Source organism: Quercus robur, chromosome 9 (genome assembly GCF_932294415.1).
Source record: "Quercus robur chromosome 9, dhQueRobu3.1, whole genome shotgun sequence".
Lineage (NCBI taxonomy): Eukaryota > Viridiplantae > Streptophyta > Magnoliopsida > Fagales > Fagaceae > Quercus > Quercus robur.
This window is the reverse complement of record NC_065542.1, coordinates 26,375,042-26,393,127: the sequence shown is the minus strand read 5'-3', so window position 1 is coordinate 26,393,127 and position 18,086 is coordinate 26,375,042. Positions and strand designations below refer to the sequence as shown.

The following is an 18,086-nucleotide window of genomic DNA, read 5'->3' as shown; positions in this document are numbered from 1 at the left end:
CAGTGGGGCCTATAAATAGTAACAAAAATAAGCTAAATAGTAAAATAAGCTAGCTTTTTAAACTAGAGCCAAACACACACTCGGATTGTTTAATTGGTTTCCTTCTTCAATGAAGTTCTTAAGTTTATTGGGAGAAAAAAAATTGTAGTAATATCTTGGTGCGGGCAATGTGTTCTCACTTCTCAACGTCATTGAGCTCAGCCACTCAGGTTGTGCGAGAAATCATGGTGCATCTTATTCAAATTAAGAGCCAGCAGAATCGGAGATTCTGGCATTTTACCCTTAATTTTAAAAAAAATTGGCAATATGCCCCTGTTTGCAAACTATATAGGGGCGTGCCCCTGTTTCGATACTCGATTAGCCTAAAATCGAGTTCAATTAAATACTCAATTTGTAGAAAATTGAGTTATGCCCGATCAAACTTAAAAAAAATAAAAAAAATAAAATAAAAATTGCATGGAACTCGAGTTCAATGCAAATTTTTTTTTATAAGTGTGATCGCGCCATATTCAGGGAGCCCTATAGTGGCGTTTTTAAGTCCTATAGTGACGTTTTAAAGCCCTATAGCGGCGTTTTCCTACAAATTTTTTATAAGTGTGATTGCCTCATATTCAGGGTGCCCTATATTAGCGTTTTTAAGCCCTATAGTGACATTTTAAAGCCCTATAGCGGCATTTTCCTGCAAAACTTTTTTAAAAGTGTGGTCGCCTCGTTCAGGGGGCCCTATAGTGGTGTTTTTAAGCCCTATAGTGACGTTTTAAAACCCTATAGCAGCGTTTTCCTGCAATTTTTTTTTATAAGTCCCCATACCAGGTTCAAGGAGCCCTATAGTGGCGTTTTTAAGCCCTATAGTGTCGTTTTAAAGCTTTATAGCGGCGTTTTGGAACTCGACTTCCCTAAAATTGAGTTCCATGCATTTTTTTATTTTTTTTTATTTTATAGATTTATTGGGCATAACTTGATTTTCTATGAATCGAGTATTTCATTGAAACTCGATTTTAAGGTAATCGAGTATCGAAATAGGGGCATATCCCTATATAGCTTCGAAATAGGGGCATATTGCTAAATTTTTTTAAAATTAAGGGCAAAAGGCTAGAATCTCCCAGCAGAATCTAAAAACTACTAGCAAAGCTCATGCAAGGATAAATTTGACCAATTATTAATCTGCACCAAAAAGGGATAAATTTGATTCGGGTCCACATGTAAGGATTTTTATTCAATACTTCAGAACAATTAAAAAAAAATCATCCATGAGATCTCACTCAAACTTGTTTTTGATCTCTGCCTGTCATAATCCCTACGGTAATATTATTGTTGGCCACAAAATACCATAAAGTATGTGATCCTATGGTCCACTCGATCAATAAAACAATTTTATTTAACCTAATTAGGTTTACTTCAATTCAGTTTGGTCCACTCGATTAATTTCGGTCCCCTGATCCATTTTGGACTAATTGAGCTTTTAAATTGATTCTTTTTGTACGGTGTCTTTTCAATTTTAGCTCAAAAATTCTTTTTTTCTTTTATTAATTTTTGGGTTGAAAAGTATGAGATTTTATTGTATTTGGGCCTCTTTATTTTGAGTTAAAAAAATACAAATAAAATAAACACTAGAAATTAGAAATATGAGCCCTAAAAATGCAATAAAATTGATATTTATTTGAATTTTCTATTCGGTCCATGCAGTCATCTTTGGCCCACTTTGGTTCTATTCGGCCTAATTTGGTCCAATTAGGTCCATTTGGTCCATATTAGTCCTATTAAGTCCATTCTGTCCACTTTCGTCCACTTTAGTTTTATCTGGGCTATTCGGTCCACTTTGGTCTAATTCGGTCCATTCTGACTACTTTGGTTCTATTCGGTTCATATTGGTCTTATTTAGGCCATTTTGTCCACTTCGGTCCTATTTGGTAGACATTGGTCTTATTTGGTCCATTTTCGTCCTACTCGGTCCAGTTTGATTCTATTTGATCCATTACGTCCACATTGGTCTTAATCTGTCCATTCATTCTTATTCGGTCATATCTAGTACACATCGGTCCTATTCGGTCCATATTGGTACACTGTCCTATTTGGACTACTTTGGTCCTATTTCATCTTTCCACTCGGTCCTTTTTTTTTTCTTTCTTTTTTTTTTTTTTTTTTTTTTTTTTTTTTTTTTTGAGAAAACATTTGGTCCATTTTTGTGCACTTACATATAGGGAAAAGACATGTTTGGGTTGAAAGCGCCTATTCCAAATCTAAATTTATTAATAAAAATATAGATCTCAAACTCATATTATCTAAAATCTTTAAGCATAGCATTTATTATTGCTAAACTTTTGTTGAGTTACATTAACATAGCATTTCAGTCCACTTTGATTCGGCTTAATTTAAGTGAAAGTCTTTCTAAACATGAAGGTTATAAATATACAAATCTAATATTTAGGGTAGTTACTCATTTGTTTTAAAGTCGTTACTTTTAAATGAGTTGCATGAGGTTGATTATACTTTCAAGCAAAAAAATTTATTCAAATTCTTCATTCTCTTAAAAAAATTTATTATGATAATCAAAACTCATAACAAACTTATACCAAATATGCATAATTTATTCTCTAGATTTTATTGTACATAATTTGTTCTCTCTAAAAATTAAATAATTTCAAAAAGTAATTTCCATCACTCTATTTTTAAAAATATATAATTTTATCATTTTTTTTAATTTTTTTTATTGATATTATTATCTTTTGAAATGATTCATATTCTTCTAACTATTGTTATTATGCATTATATTTTCCTAGTTTCTTTTGGTGCAATTAAAATTTTAAATATCAAAGTTACTATTCAAATTCTCATTCTCTTAAGGAGATTATTATGATGATCAAAACTTATCATATAGTTACAATTAATATTACTCAAATAATTGATAATACTCTCAACCCAAATTTGTATTTTTCCCATTCTTAAGTAGGTACACCAAATTGGATCGAAGTGATCTGAAATAGGCTAAATAGACCGAAGTAGACCAAGTTGGACTGAATAGACCTAAGTGGATTGAATGGACCAAATTGGACTAAATATACCGAAGCAAACTAAATGGACCAAATGGACCGAATTAGACGAAATGGACCAAAGTAGACCAAAAATGACCGAAGTAGACCAAATAGAACGAATTGGATTGAATTGACCGAAGTAGACTGAATGGACCTAATAGAACTGAAGTGGGCTGGAGTAGACCGAATAGATGAAGTGAACCAAAATGGATTGAATGCTGATCTGTAATTAGCATATCCAAAATTGTGTTTTGATATAAACTCAATTCTTACTTCCAAAATAATCAGTATTAACTCAAATAAAAATCAAACTGAGAGAGAGAGAGAGAGAGAGAGAGAGAGAGAGAGAGAGAGAGAGAGAGAGAGAGAGAGAGTATTGGTAACGGGGGACCAAAAAAGTACCACACCAAAACGTATGAACCTAAAATAGAATTTTAAAAATCACAATGATTTCTTTAATATAAAGTAAAGTTGCAAAAAAAAAAAAATCAAGAGAGAGAAAATAACCACATTTTCAAGAGAGAATGTGAGAGAGAATAATAAGAAACTTATAGAAAATAATATGAGAAGAAAAAAAAGTAAAAATAAAAAATATAGTGATGAACACCAAATTATCCAACTCTTGTTATGATATATAATAAAATAATATTATATTCTTATATACCATCTTTATAGTGCAATAAGATAACATCTAAGAAATCAAAGAGAATTAAAAAAATAACAACTTAAAAACACAACTTAATCACATCAACCCAAAGTAAAGTTTCATATGATACAAAAATTCATTAACCTAAAGCAAAGATGCAAGAAAAAACAAATTCCATCAAAAAATGAAAAACAAAATTTTGATAGAGAGAAAAAAAAAGAGAAATAACCTTTTGTGTATGAAAAACTACGTATAGAATGAGAGAGAGAATTGTAAATTTATAGTAAGAGGAGGAGAATATGAAAAGCCAAAATTAAAGGAAGATAAATGGATAGAGGAAAAGTGATATTAAGGTAGATAATAATGGGGAGATAAACAGGTAAAAGGGAGGAGAAATGTTAGAGAAACTATAACAATAAGTTGAGAAATTAATAAGAAAAAAAAATTAGAGTTAAAAATAAGAGAGATAATGTTGGAAATGGGTGGATGATGTGACCATTGATATGACTCAACATAAGTATAGCAATAATAAACACTACGATTCAACTTTTAGATATATATAGATTGGTTGATACACACATAGCTTAGTTCGGGATGCTAGGTGCTAGCTTCAAATCATGAGTCAAATCATAGCACTAGTAAGTGAATATTACATACTTTACCCATAGAACAATGGAATGGGGTCTATTGCGAAATGCAACATTAAAAGTAAAAAATTGAGAAGGTAAAATGATAGAAATATTTAAAATTAAAAGTTTTGATATTTAGATTATATCTGTTTGGGAGCAACTTATTTAATTTTGACTAAATTTTTTTTATTGAAAGTGTGGTAAAGTATACTTATAATGAAAAGGTAAAAAAATGTAAGGTTTTAAAAAGTTGTACATAAAAGCTAAAAGTTAAAAGTTAAGCTTATAAACCCATGCCATATGGACACTAAATATAAGGGTACGTTTGGTACACTGAATGGAAATTATGACAGGAATTGTAATATTTATTACTAGTAATAAAATGTGTTGTAATGTAATAACTAAACCTATTCATTAGTTTGGTTATGAGTTATAACATTAGAATGAAACTTAACATTTATTTTAGGAAATATCTTACTCATACAATTATATCTCTTTAAAAATTGTTATTTTTAAATTTAAGAGATATATGTATTATTTTTTATGATTTTTTATTTTTATAATTGTTAGATGTATATGGAAAGTTTGTTTATTTGGAAATATATTAAGTTTTGAAATTATTGCACTTACTAAGGAATAACTAATACAACATTTTAAAGAGGAATAGTTATTCCTCATTTTGAAGAATAGTTATTCATAAGGAATGACTATTCCTTGTAATAAAAACATAACCAAATTAAAGAATAACTAAATCATAGGAATAACTATTACATTACAGCGCTTATTATAGTTTACCAAACATGCCCTAAGTTTTTAAACTTTCAATCTTAGCCATTGATGAAGGCCACAATTCAACTTCTTACAACCACTCTAAAAACAGGCACGTCATGAGGCACGGTATTAAATATTTAAATGCCATAAAAGATTTTAGTTTGTCTTCCTCATTACTAATTGGTTTTGAAGTGGAGTGGCACAATTCACGATCCGACAAATAGTATTAAAGCTAAGGTTATGACTTATGAGTTTAAACCGTGAGAGCCTCATTATGAGGGAGGATTGTTGGGGTTATGTCTATTATGTCATTACACCATACAATAACACTTTTGATAACTAAAATTGAAAGTTAAAAAACTTATTTTTAATATCAACCTTTGGTTCAAACCTTTTAACCCTTTTTTTTTTTTTATCATTTTATCTATTCAACATTTTCCTCTCATAATTATCTGGTGCAATAGTCGTAATTATGTAGTACTAGGTTCTTGTTTTTGTTTCTGTTTCTTTTTTTCTTTTTCTTTTTTCTATAATGAATAATTGTAAATATATATATATATATATATATATGTAATAATTGATACAAAGCCTTTTTTTTTTTTTTTTTTTTTTTTTTTTTTTTTTTTTATGGGAATCGAAACAAAGGCTATTGAGTATACATTGATAAAATCTATGCAATAATTGAGAGAGTCCATGATTTGTTTTTATTTTTTATTTGCTGTATAAGAGTCTATGACTCTATGATTGATACACATACGTTCAAATTCAACACAGATATAAGATATTTCCTTGAATCCTTAATAAAATTATTTATTCTACTTGTATCCCGAATTAAATTCTTATAGATAAAATCAATTTTTCAATAACATGTGGATCTACGTCTACCCCTCTTCCCAGATTTATCTTTTATCATTTATCTTTTTTCTTTTTCTTTTTTAATTTCTATGCTTTTTTTTTTTTTTTTTTTTTGGAACTGAAAAACTTCTGTCTTTGATACAATGCTTGAAATAAACTTCTGTCTTTGAAAAATAGGATTACAAATAAAAGTCTGTCTGAAAGTATAATAGATGACAAGGCTATGTCGGTGAGGTCTGGGAGGGGGAAGATTACAAGAGTCTGCCTTGGCTAAGAGAGGGAGAAAGTGTTCTGCAATTGGATCTAAAACTTCGACCTCCTGTGAGTCTGTGATTTTATAGTGAAAATAAACCATGTCTGTGTTGAAAAGTAACTCAAGTAGGTAAAGTTAACTTGAGTTGAGTTAATCCGTTGGTGTAAACCTGTAGAATCATATAGGAATTACTATTAATAAACAGTAAAAGTTAGATTTTGTTAATATACACAATAATTAATTATTTTTAAAAATATTTTTTCAAAAATTAAAAAATCTGTCAATATTTTTTCAATTCTCCCAAAAATATTTTCATCGACAATAATCTGGTGAGCAGTTGTCTGTCGTGATCTATCTTGGCATCAGTCACGCGTGCTGATGAACAGTAAACTGTTTGATAATGGTGAACAGTAGCCGCTTGTCTTGTTGAGTCTGTCAGCAATCTTTTAGTCGTACATCTGTCAATCTATCTAACCATAATAAAATATTTCTTCTTACTATAGTGGACCAAGCTTTGAATGGTGTCTTCTAAAAAAAAGAATATGCTTTGAACGGTGAATTAAGATATTAACAGTTGTTAAAGAGAAATAAAAAGTTAAAAAAAGTAAATAATAAAAACATTCATTAAAATTAAAACGTGATTGTTGCGTCTATGTGATAAAGCTGTCGAAGCTACATATGTTTTTCCATGGTAGGACAGGCTCATAATTGGAATATAGCTGTAGGCTGTAGCAAGTGCTACTAAATCTCAACACTTGCGCCTTATTTTTTAATCATTTTTCTCTCTTATCTTTCTTGCTTAATTTATATTATTTTAATAAATTGATTAGGCAGCGGCTGCGGCTGCGGCTGCATTTGGTTGCTCCAGAAGTTTATAAACCTTGAATGGGGCGCATCTCTAACCGATGTGGGACTAGGGTGTCAAGCCAATATCGGCCAAAGTGCCTGAGGTGAAAATCCCAAACACCACACTCGGGGCCGAGAACAAAACCTTGCGGGCCTGGCTCCCCAAAGAGGACAAACGGCTTGCGGGGGAAAAATCCCCTACAGATAGATATTCAGATGAGAATCTCCTAAGCAATATATAAATCCAAGTAATCAACTGCCAAAATCCCATATCAAGCTTCATCAAATTAGGCCTTTGTCAATGGCTCTCAACCTACTTGCTTCACTCCCTATTTGCAATTTCCCAAGAGCAGCTCTCCCACCTAAAGGTCCCATCCATTTCAAATCACTTGTAACAAGCAAAAGGGACATTGTTCCTGGTTCTGTCCAGTGCAAGGTCTCCAACAAAATTTCAAGTAGTATTGATATTGTTCGACGATCGGCTAATTACCAACCTCCCATTTGGGACTACGATTACATTCAGTCACTGAGAAGTGAATACCAGGTACGTACATAATAGTATTGTTTTCATTGTTAGGTTTACTAGTACTTGAATTATTACTGGAAACTGATCACTGGGGTCATGTTAATTATAATATTGTGATGTAGGGAGAAGAGTACACAGGGCAAGTTAACAAGTTGAAGGAAAAAGTGAGGATGATGCTTCACAAAGTGGTGGATCCTTTAGAGCAATTGAAGCTAATAGATATTTTGCAAAGACTAGGATTGTCTTACCACTTTGAGAGTGAAATTAAAAGAATCTTGGAAGTTCTATACAACAATGATCATTGTGGTGATACATGGAAGGAGGAGAATTTATATGCCACAGCTCTTAAATTTCGACTGCTTAGACAACATGGATATAAGGTGTCCGAAGGTAATTAAGAAATTTTTTGATTTCATAGTGGGATATTTATTACTAACCAATTTTTTTAAACTACGGTGCACTTCCCCCCCCCCCCCCTCCTGTGAATTGTTTTCATTTTGAGATTTTAAGTTTCAAAATTTTCATTTTTTGTTTTTCAAATTTTATTTCATTTTTATATTGACCATATCCATTTCTATTAGTGATATGACTATTAAGTTTTTATACCCCAAATTGTGCAAATATGATTGGATTGGATTGTTTGAGTGTATGTTGTGCGGGCATGTGCTGAATCCCACATCAGATGTTTACTAGGTGGATCATTATTATGAAAAGTTTCAATTGCAACTTCAGTAGTCTTTTTAGGATGTAATTAAGCACAAATGTGACTAGACCCCAAAAGTGCACAAATTAAGGTAAATTTAATAATTTTTTGTTAGAAACTAAACAAAAATAACAACCTAGTCCCAAGTTTTTTGGGGTCAACTATAGATCCTTAATAAATCAGTCAAGATCGACCACATATATTATTTTCTATTATTCTATTCTATACAAAATATTCTCTTGTCACTTCCTTATTTGATAAATTTTTTTTTTATTTAAAATTTTTACTAATGACATCTACTACACAAAAAACAATAAAAATAGATACAACTTACTTGAATTTGGTTTTGTGCATCAATGAATCTTAGATGACTATACATTTCGATGGGGATAAAAAAAGTGCGAGTAATGCTACATGCACAAATTATTTTACAACATTTTTACAAACTGTTGATGTGACAAATTTTTACTGATTTTCATCTAAGCTCACCACTAACATAATTTTTCACATACCAATAATCACCAACTGCATTAGTAATTTATAAAATAATTTGTGACTATAACATTACTCAAAAAGTGCATTACACATCATAATTACACATTCAATACTTGATAACATGCTTCTTGAGCCCTTAGAACTCCCTTTAATGATTGTTGGGTTGCTGAGTGCAGAATTTTTCAATAGTTTCATGGAGGGAGGGAGTTTTAAGAGATATCTTTGTGATGATACCAAGGGAATGCTATCCTTGTATGAAGCCTCATTTCTTTCTATAGAAGGTGAGAATAGCTTGGATGAAGCAAGAGAATTCTCAAAAAAACATCTCCAAGAATTTGTCAACCATAATAATGATCAATATCTTTCTACCATGGTGAGCCATGCCTTGGAGCTTCCACTACATTGGAGGATATTAAGAGTGGAAGCGAGATGGTTCATTGATGTATATAGGAGCAAAGAAGACATGAACCCTATCTTGCTTGAGCTTGCAAAACTGGATTTCAACATGGTGCAAGCAACCCACCAGGAAGATCTCAAACAAGTGACAAGGTCAAAAGCTTGTTAATTCTCATTCTATAAATTAAGCTTCATTTGATATATAATTCTTGATTGGTTACATATTTATTGACAACCCTTGGAACTTCCAAGTTAGAAGGATGACTATATAGAAATTGAAGCATAAACTGATAAATACTAAAATTAAAATAAAATCTCATGGCAAAAAATAACAAATAATAAAATTAGTTATAGCGTAAATTTTAAAATTAAAGCTAGTGTTTAACTTACCTGATTCGAAAGGTAAGAAAATGCATTGAAATAAAAAGAAAATTGACATTCTCTTGTTTCTTTCAAATAAAGTTGGTGGAGGAGCATTGGCTTGGGAGAAAAGTTAAGCTTTGTGAGAAATAGGCTGACAGAGAATTTCTTCTGGACAGTGGGGTGTACATTTCATCCTCGGTTTGGTTATTCTCGAAGAATCTCAACAAAGGCCAATCTAATCATTACGGTAATAGATGATGTTTATGATGTGTATGGCACTTTGGATGAACTTGAGCTCTTCACAGATGCTGTTGAGAGGTTAGCATTAATAGAAATAGGCCTTGAATGCTTCAAAGCTATCTTTGACATAATAACTTAAGTGAACTTTTTGTGATTTCAGTTGGAATATCAATGCAATGGATGGGCTCCCAGATTATATGAAGATGTGTTTCCTCGCTCTACAAAATTTAGTTAATGAAATGGCTTTTGATACACTTAAGGAACAAGGATTCCACATCATTCAATATTTTAAAAAATCAGTATGACCTTGACTTATAAATTCATCTATACTAATCTTTTAATATCTTCTTCTTGAACCCATGATATGTTATACTAGCTCTAATTCATTGTTCCTTCATAAATATTTCAGTGGGCAAATTTATGTAGAGCTTATTTGTTGGAAGCAAAGTGGTACTATAATGGATATACCCCTAGCCTTCAAGAATACCTTGATAATGCATGGGTATCAGTGTCAGTGCCAACTATACTATTGAATACTTATTTTTCAGCCACAAATCCAATAACAAAGGAAGCCTTAGATTTCTTCGAAGAATGCCCCAACATAATACGTTGGTCATCAATGATTATACGACTTGTAGATGATCTTGGAACATCTAAGGTATGTAGAACACACTATCCTAAGAGTATCATCAACCAAAATTTCATACAGTTATTAATTTAAACCCTTACGATCTTTTCATTTTTTTTTTTTGCATCAGTTTGAGTTAGAAAGAGGTGATGTCCCTAAATCAATTCAATGTTACATGAATGAAACTGGTGCTAGTGAAGAAGATGCCTGTGAATACATTAGGTGTTTGATTAGTGCAATATGGAAGAAGATAAACGAAGAACGAGCTGAGACTTCTCCCTTCTCCGACACATTTATTGAAATTATATTCAACATTGTAAGGGTGGCCCATTGCATGTACCAGTATGGAGATGGACATGGTGTTGGAAATCACGAAACTAAGGATTGTTTATTATCATTATTTGTTCAGCCCATTCCACTACATAGAGATTGACATGATGAATTATTGATATATAAGGATGCAGATTTGAAGTTTGAATTCATCAATTGTATTACATATTACCTCTGAGATTTATGAGTGAGTTAGTTTGTGTTTGTGAGTGTTTTACTTATGTCGATGAGTTTTGGGAATGTTGTTTGTGTGAGTATGTGAGAGTTTGTGAATTTAGTTTGCCATGTTTGATTGAATGTAATTGTAATCCTTGTGGACCATATCATTCATTGTGAACTTGGTTGGAATTATATGTAGACGTAGTCTTGGAGTTGGGCAAACCATGTTAAATATTGTTCTCTTGTCTAATTGCTTTATTTTCTTATTTGTGCAAAAGTGTTTTTGCTAGCCCTAAATCACAACAAATCAGTATCAAATCTCAAAGTTTTGTCATGGTAAAGTTCAAAAAAAAAATTATGTTAGTGCATTTTCAGTAGCTTAATTGCATAATATTAAGCTAATCAAAAGATATAATTTTTTGGTAACTTTTATGTCAAATGTATGATAAAAAGCTAAAAACTAGCTTATTTCTAAATAAAGCAAAAAGTTAGATTATTCGGAAAAAAAGGATTAGACAAAAGGCACACTGTTAGTTACATAGTCATTATCTCCTCTACTTAATGCATTCTTTGATGCCTATTACATAGGTTGTCTTGGCAATAAATGCTTTACCGGTGTCTTTTGTGTTTATCTCAGTAACAATTTATTCTCTTAGAGCTCCCAAAATCAACCTACAGTTGCTCGTTCAGTCACCAAAGTGAAGCATAGATCTATTGTCAACACTCACTACAAGAAAAAAGTCTAGCGAGGGTAAAATGCCCTCGTAAAAATTCAAATATCGTCGTAAAAGGTTATTAGCGAGGGCATATGGCCTTCGAAGACCGTCGTATTTGCTCTTCTTGCTAAAAGAGAATTTGCGACCATACTTTTGCAAATAGATAATTTACGAGGGCAATCCACCGTCGTTATTGAACAAATTTCCCCTCACAAATATATTACCAAACGACGAGAAAAGTTGACGACTTATTTTTAGCGAGGGGAAGCAGTCGTCATTAACAACTATTTGTGAGAACCTTCATACCCTCACAATTAATTATTTGTGAATTCCAAATTGACGATATATTTTTTAGAGACAAATAGTGTCGTCGCTAAAATTGATTTGTGAGGGCTTTTGACCCCTCACAATTAGTTAGAAATAATAGTGACAACGTTAAGCTGTCACTTAAAACGTTTTTGCAAGGGGTTAAATGGCGTCGCTATTCTATAAATTGCGAGGGACTTTGTTGTCACTATAAAGTTATTTATGACCAAATTTTTATGTCAGTGATAATATTTTATATACTATTTTAAATATTTTATTATTTAAATATTTTTAGTTTATTTTATATCATTTTTGTTTAACTATCCTCTTACAATAGTACAATGATTACTAAAAATTGATCCATTGAAACATAAAAATTCTTATAAGTTCAAACTTTATAATATAGAATATACAAAAAAATCCTGAAATTAAACCATGACATAAAAATATTGTTTTAAACAACTAGAATTATGAAAAGATCTATATTAGTTTTCCTCTAGGTCACCCTCCAAGTTGCTTTCAACCTCCATGTTATTGTTTGAGTTGTCCTCTTCATCTCTGCTAGTACCATCCTTTAAAAAAGAAAAAGCGTTAAACAAGAGTTAAAATGAAACAATTAAAGTGAATTTATATTTGTATCAATGCTTCAATAAATAAGTACACATATTACTATATCAAATATAATCATATAATATATCATAAACAACAGTAATATTTTTTTTTTTAATTTAACAATAATAATAACTTAATTTGATTACTTAAACCACTATCAAAATTAAATATAAATTAAAATAATATAACAATTGTGAAAAATGTAAACCACAAATAATGGTTAGAGAGAGTGCAAGAGAGATAGAGAGAATTTATGACATGTATTTCATTTATACTCACCCCTCATTCTCCATCCATCCATTTATCCACCATCTTTTTCCAAAAGGGTGTAGGAATGAAGGAAAGACCATTCTTGTAATGATCTTCTTTCTTTGTGTACTTCTTAAAAATAGGATTTTTGATGTGAAACATCCAATCAAAATAGTGGTGTTTCACATATTCCACAAATGCCTTCTTAGAGCATACATTAATTGGACCCTTATATGTTTTGGAACTTTTAGTGGAATTTAATTTCAATATGGTTTACCTTAATACTAGATATTGAAGTCCATAACACACCATCCCAATTCCTTATCACAATAAATGAGTGGTTAACTTGCAAAATAAGAGTATAATATTTATAAAAATGTTATCAATGCACTTACAAACTTGAGTACTATAATCTTTATTTTATTAAGATCGACCAATCTAACATGTTTCTCATTAACAAATTGAAGCATAAACTAATAAATACTAAAATTAAAATCAAATTTAATAGCAACGTGAACAAATTTACTGGGCCGACCCTATATATTATGGGGCCTAAGACAAAAATTAAATCTAAGCAATTTATATATTTAAATATCAATTCATTAATATAAAAATTAGTAATTAAATCTTTGTATTAAGGTAATGTCAAGTTGCCAACTATAATATTTTTGATATCTCTAATTAAATTTTTTATTATAAATTTATTTATTAGTAATTAGTCATATATTTATTTGATGTTTTCTTTTTAATTTTATAAAACTTATTTTTCATTAACAACTGCAATATTACTTAAAAATGAAAAATATCTGATTGTAGACTACTATATATTAAAAAGTTGAAATTCGATTTATAAAAAAAAAAAAAAAAAAAAAACAAAAAGAAGAAGAGAGAAAGGTATGAACGTAAGCTATAAGGTTTGGAATTATTTTGTTTCTTTTTGGTCTTTTGATTTTCTTTGTTGAGAGAGATCAGAGAGAGAGAGAGAGAGAGAGAATTTTCAACTTCTTTGAGAGAGATTACATGTTCTACACTCTAAATCTCTCACATAGAGGAAACGGAGAGTCTGTCATCATACGAAGATTTTTTTTTTTTTTTTTAAATTTTTTTCTCTTTTAAAAAAAAAATACTTTTATTTATTGATTAAAATTTGAAGGTTTAATTAATACTCATATCCTATTGATTAAAATTTGGGGCCTTAATTAAGCAGTTGTCTAAATAACTCACCTAAGGCTCATGTTGGTCCTCATAATTAAATTAATTATAGCCTAAATTTTAAAAGTTAAGCTATGTTTAACTTACCTAATTCAAAAGGTTAAATATGCATCAATATAAAAAGATTTTTTTTTATTTTTTTTATTTTTTTTTTGGCTTCAAATAAAGGTGGTGGAGGAGCACTGGCCTTGCAGAAAAGTTGAGCTTTGTGAGGGATAGGTTGACAGAGAGTTTCTTCTGGACAGTGGGGTGTACATTTCATCCTCACTTTGGATATTGTAGGAGAATCTCAATGAAGGTCAATGTACTCATTACAGTAATAGATGATATTTATGATGTGTATGGAATAATGGAACTTTAGATGAACTTGAGCTCTTGACGGACGCTGTTGAGAGGTTGGTATTAATGACAATACGCCTCAAATGCTTCAAAGCTATCTTTGACATAAAGACTTAAGTGTGCTCTTTGTGATTCCAGGTGGGATATCAATGCAATGGATGGGCTCCCAAATTATATGAAGATATGTTTCCTAGCTCTACACAATTCAGTTAATGAAATGGCTTTTGATATACTAAAGGAACAAGAATTCCACATCATTCGATATTTAAAAAAAAAGGGTATGCAATTGACTTCTAAATCCATCTATATTAATCCTTAACATTTTTTTCTTGAATACATGGTATGTTATACTACTTTAAATTCATTGTTCCACCATAAATTTTTCAGTGGGCAGATTTATGTAGAGCTTATTTGTTGGAGGCAAAGTGGTACTATAGCGGGTATACACCAAGACTTCAAGAATACCTTGAGAATGCATGTATTTCAATAGGAGCACCAACTATATACACCAAGACTTCAAGAATACCTTGAGAATGCATGTATTTCAATAGGAGCACCAACTATACTACTACATGCTTATTTTTCCTACACAAATCCAATAACAAAGGAAGCCCAAGATTGCTTGGAAGAGTACCGCAACATAGTTCGTTTGTCATCAATGATTTTGCGATTAGCAAATGATCTTGGAACATATACAGTATGTAGACCACACCATCCTAAGAGTTTCATCAACATGACTTTCATTTCGTATAATTCACAAACCCTCATAATCTTCTTTTATTATTATTATTATTATTATTATTATTATTATTATATATCAGGATGAATTAAAAAGAGGTGATGTTCCTAGATCAATCCAGTGTTACATGAACGAAACTAGTGCTAGCGAAGAAGATGCTTGTGAATACATTAGGTGTTTGATTAGTGCAACATGGAAAAAGATGAATAGAGAACAATCTGTGATTTCTCCCTTCTCTGAAACATTTATTGAAATTGCATTCAACCTTGGAAGGATGGCCCAATGCATATACTAGTATGGAGATGGGCATGGTGTTGGAATCATTGTTTGTTCAGCCCATTCCACCATATAAAGATTAACATGATGAATTATTGTTATATAAGGATGTAGATTTGATGTTTTAACTCATTAATTATATTGCATATTACCTTTGAGATTTGTGAGTCAATTTGTGTCTATGAGAGTTTTGTGATTGTTTGTGAGGTTTTGATTGAGTGCGGTTGTAATCCATATCATTAATTGTGAATTTTAGTGGGCGTTGTATGTGGACATAGGATTGGAGTTAGTCAAACCATGTTAAATACTGTTCTCTTGAGTGATTGTTTTATTTTTTTAATTCATGTGAAAGCGCTTCCTATAGCCTTAAATCACAACAAGTTGGTATCAAAGCTCAAAGTTTGGTTAAGTTCACCAGAAAATATGTTTAGTGAATAGTGGCGGAGCTAGAGGGGGGCCAGGGGGTCATGGGCCCCCTAGCTTTTTGAAAATTTATTTGTTACTTTGGTCTCCTTTAAATCTTAAATTTCCATAGAAAAGTCCAAATTTAAAAAAAAAAAAAAAAAAAAAAAATCGATTGAATCAAAGACCCACAAAAGAAAAAGTGTCTAGCCCAAGTTCAATTCAACAATAAATTTCCAAATCCAAACCCAAAAAAAATCTATAACAAATTCCCAAATCAGCTAAGTAAGGAGAAAAATAAAAGAAAAAAAGAAAAAAAAAAATCCCTTGCAAATCAGGATTCCTCAAAATACAAATCGGAAAAACATTGGAATATAACGAAATCTTCCATCATGTAGCATCTCTCATTCATTTGCCCTGCTCCGATCCAAACTTCAATCAATGACTAGCAACGACCTCCCTCCAGACTAGTGAGTGGTGCAACAGTCTCTCTCTCTCTATTTTTTTTTTTTAATCTCTGTCACTCTCTTTTTGTTTTGGATCTTTTTGATGAAGTAGTAGTTTCATAGACAATGCCACGTAGTGTACCACAAATCCAGATTTTGTTTATTACATATATTTTTAGGGTTCAGTTAATGTAAACCCTTAGAACATACATTAATCATCAATTTTGGAAACATTTTATGAAGAATTGAAAAAATTAGAAAGAAAAAAAAAAGTTAGTAACTTTTTCATTTTTCCATAAAAAAGTTTTTTAGAATGATTTAATTAATGTATATCAGTATATCTTAAAAGCTTACATTAAAAAAAAAAAAAAAAAAAAAAAAACTCATATTTTTAAAAATTAGTGGTTCACAGCTTGCCCTTTTTAATGATGATGATGATGTTCCAATTACTGAGCAAGACACAATATCTGAGGATTCTTTGGCTGTTAAAGAATCCAATGATTGTTTTGCTAAGGATATGGACCATGTTTCTGAATCTATGTCCCCACAACATGAATGTCAAAACCTGGCAAGCAAAGACTCAGAACTGAATGTGACAGAGGGTGATGACCAAAGCAATTGAGATTCTGAATCAGAATCCACCACTGAAGGGGAGTCAGATTCTAAATCGGAATCTGCCATTGAAGGGAAGTCTGATGAAGAGATTGCAACAGATGAATCATCTGAGTGTGAAGAAAAATACAGTGATGATGATGCAGAAGCAGCAGAAGAAAAGGATTTAGAGGCTCCAGTTCTTCCTATTGGTTTTGAGAAGTTGGAGAACAACCATTCTGGTTCTGAAGGCATTGTTGCTGAACAATCGGACATACAGGTTTCTGTTGAGAATCAGGCATCTACTATGGAAATTTATAATACTGAAGCATTGGTTGATGTGTATGTGATTGAAGCAGAAGAAGTTGCCATGAAAACCAATGACCAATCACCGGTTGGAACTCCAATATCTATGAAGAATGAGTCCAGATCTCCTAATTTCTGACTGTGAAGTCACATTATCAACTGTGGCAACAAATTCAATATATGAGGACAAGACTTCTTGTCATGCTGGTGATCCAATGGCCAAGGCAGAAGAGGTGCATGAAACTTTGGTTGATGTTTGTGTAATGCCAGCACATGAATCAAACATGAGTACTGATCTAATTTCCGACAGCAAAGTCACCTATGAAATTCCATTTCAACCATTTGCAGCTGACCAGCTTTCGGGACAGTTTCCTCGCCCTACTCAGTTGACACCAAGGAAATCATCAGCTATAAAAGAATCAACAATTCAAAAGGTTTTAAACTCTGGGTCAAATTAAATTAGGAAAAACTAAGTAAAGGAATAACAGCTGGGTCATTTACGACCCAAGCTAACTTCAAGTGAGGGAGGTGAGTATTAAACTCTCTCCTCTGTCATCACATCACATCATTTGGTTCACCAATTTCTCTCATCTATTCCTTATTTTCACCTTAAAACATGCTCTTTCCTTTGCCTCAACACAACCCCGAATACACAACAATCAACCTTTAATACCATAGCTATGAAAGGAAAGTTTAAAAGGAGAAATTTTAGGGGGATGTTTATCACGGCAAATTTATAAAGATGTGTTAGTCAACCTTGTTATACACTCAAACAAAAACAGAGGAAAGGATGTCTCTTAATACATACGAAATAGCAACAAAATTCCTAATTCAGTGTCATACTCTTCCTTCAATTTCTGTGGGCATTAATACGAGTTCAAACCTTTGGTTTGTGAGTGCACACAACCATAGCTTGCCGTTGAATCCTGGGGCGGTGATCGCTTTCTGCACCAAGGATAAATTGCATCCAATGGGGCGAAATCACTGCTTAGGACAGTGGATTGAGTTCCACACCTCAAC

At 31.6% G+C, this 18,086-nt stretch overlaps 1 protein-coding gene, 1 long non-coding RNA gene and 1 pseudogene across 2 annotated transcripts; 2 read left to right on the top strand and 1 right to left on the bottom strand.

Moving 5' to 3' along the window:
- The first annotated feature begins 7,222 nt into the window (after positions 1-7,222).
- Positions 7,223-11,110, top strand: LOC126700099 (myrcene synthase, chloroplastic-like). Its single transcript, XM_050398095.1, has 7 exons — positions 7,223-7,576; positions 7,681-7,948; positions 8,933-9,305; positions 9,615-9,833; positions 9,916-10,054; positions 10,165-10,413; positions 10,514-11,110. The coding sequence occupies exons 1-7, from the start codon at positions 7,334-7,336 to the stop codon at positions 10,814-10,816; spliced, it is 1,794 nt and encodes a 597-aa protein (XP_050254052.1). The 5' UTR covers positions 7,223-7,333; the 3' UTR covers positions 10,817-11,110.
- Positions 11,111-12,239: 1,129 nt separating this feature from the next.
- On the bottom strand, positions 12,240-13,016 carry LOC126700102 (uncharacterized). Its single transcript, XR_007647005.1, has 2 exons — positions 12,786-13,016; positions 12,240-12,466 (listed from the first exon to the last, which is right to left on the bottom strand). It is a non-coding gene; the product is annotated as an uncharacterized LOC126700102 (long non-coding RNA).
- A 759-nt stretch (positions 13,017-13,775) lies between these two features.
- On the top strand, positions 13,776-17,205 carry LOC126700890 (myrcene synthase, chloroplastic-like; annotated as a pseudogene).
- The last annotated feature ends 881 nt before the right edge of the window (positions 17,206-18,086 follow it).

Excerpts from the sequence above, each read along its gene's own strand:
- LOC126700099 (XM_050398095.1), top strand. The coding sequence starts at position 7,334 with ATGGCTCTCAACCTACTTGCTTCACTCCCTATTTGCAATTTCCCAAGA. Across the intron at positions 9,834-9,915 it reads TTCACAGATGCTGTTGAGAG|TTGGAATATCAATGCAATGG; the intron begins GTTAGCATTAAT and ends TTGTGATTTCAG. Across the intron at positions 10,055-10,164 it reads TTCAATATTTTAAAAAATCA|TGGGCAAATTTATGTAGAGC; the intron begins GTATGACCTTGA and ends TAAATATTTCAG.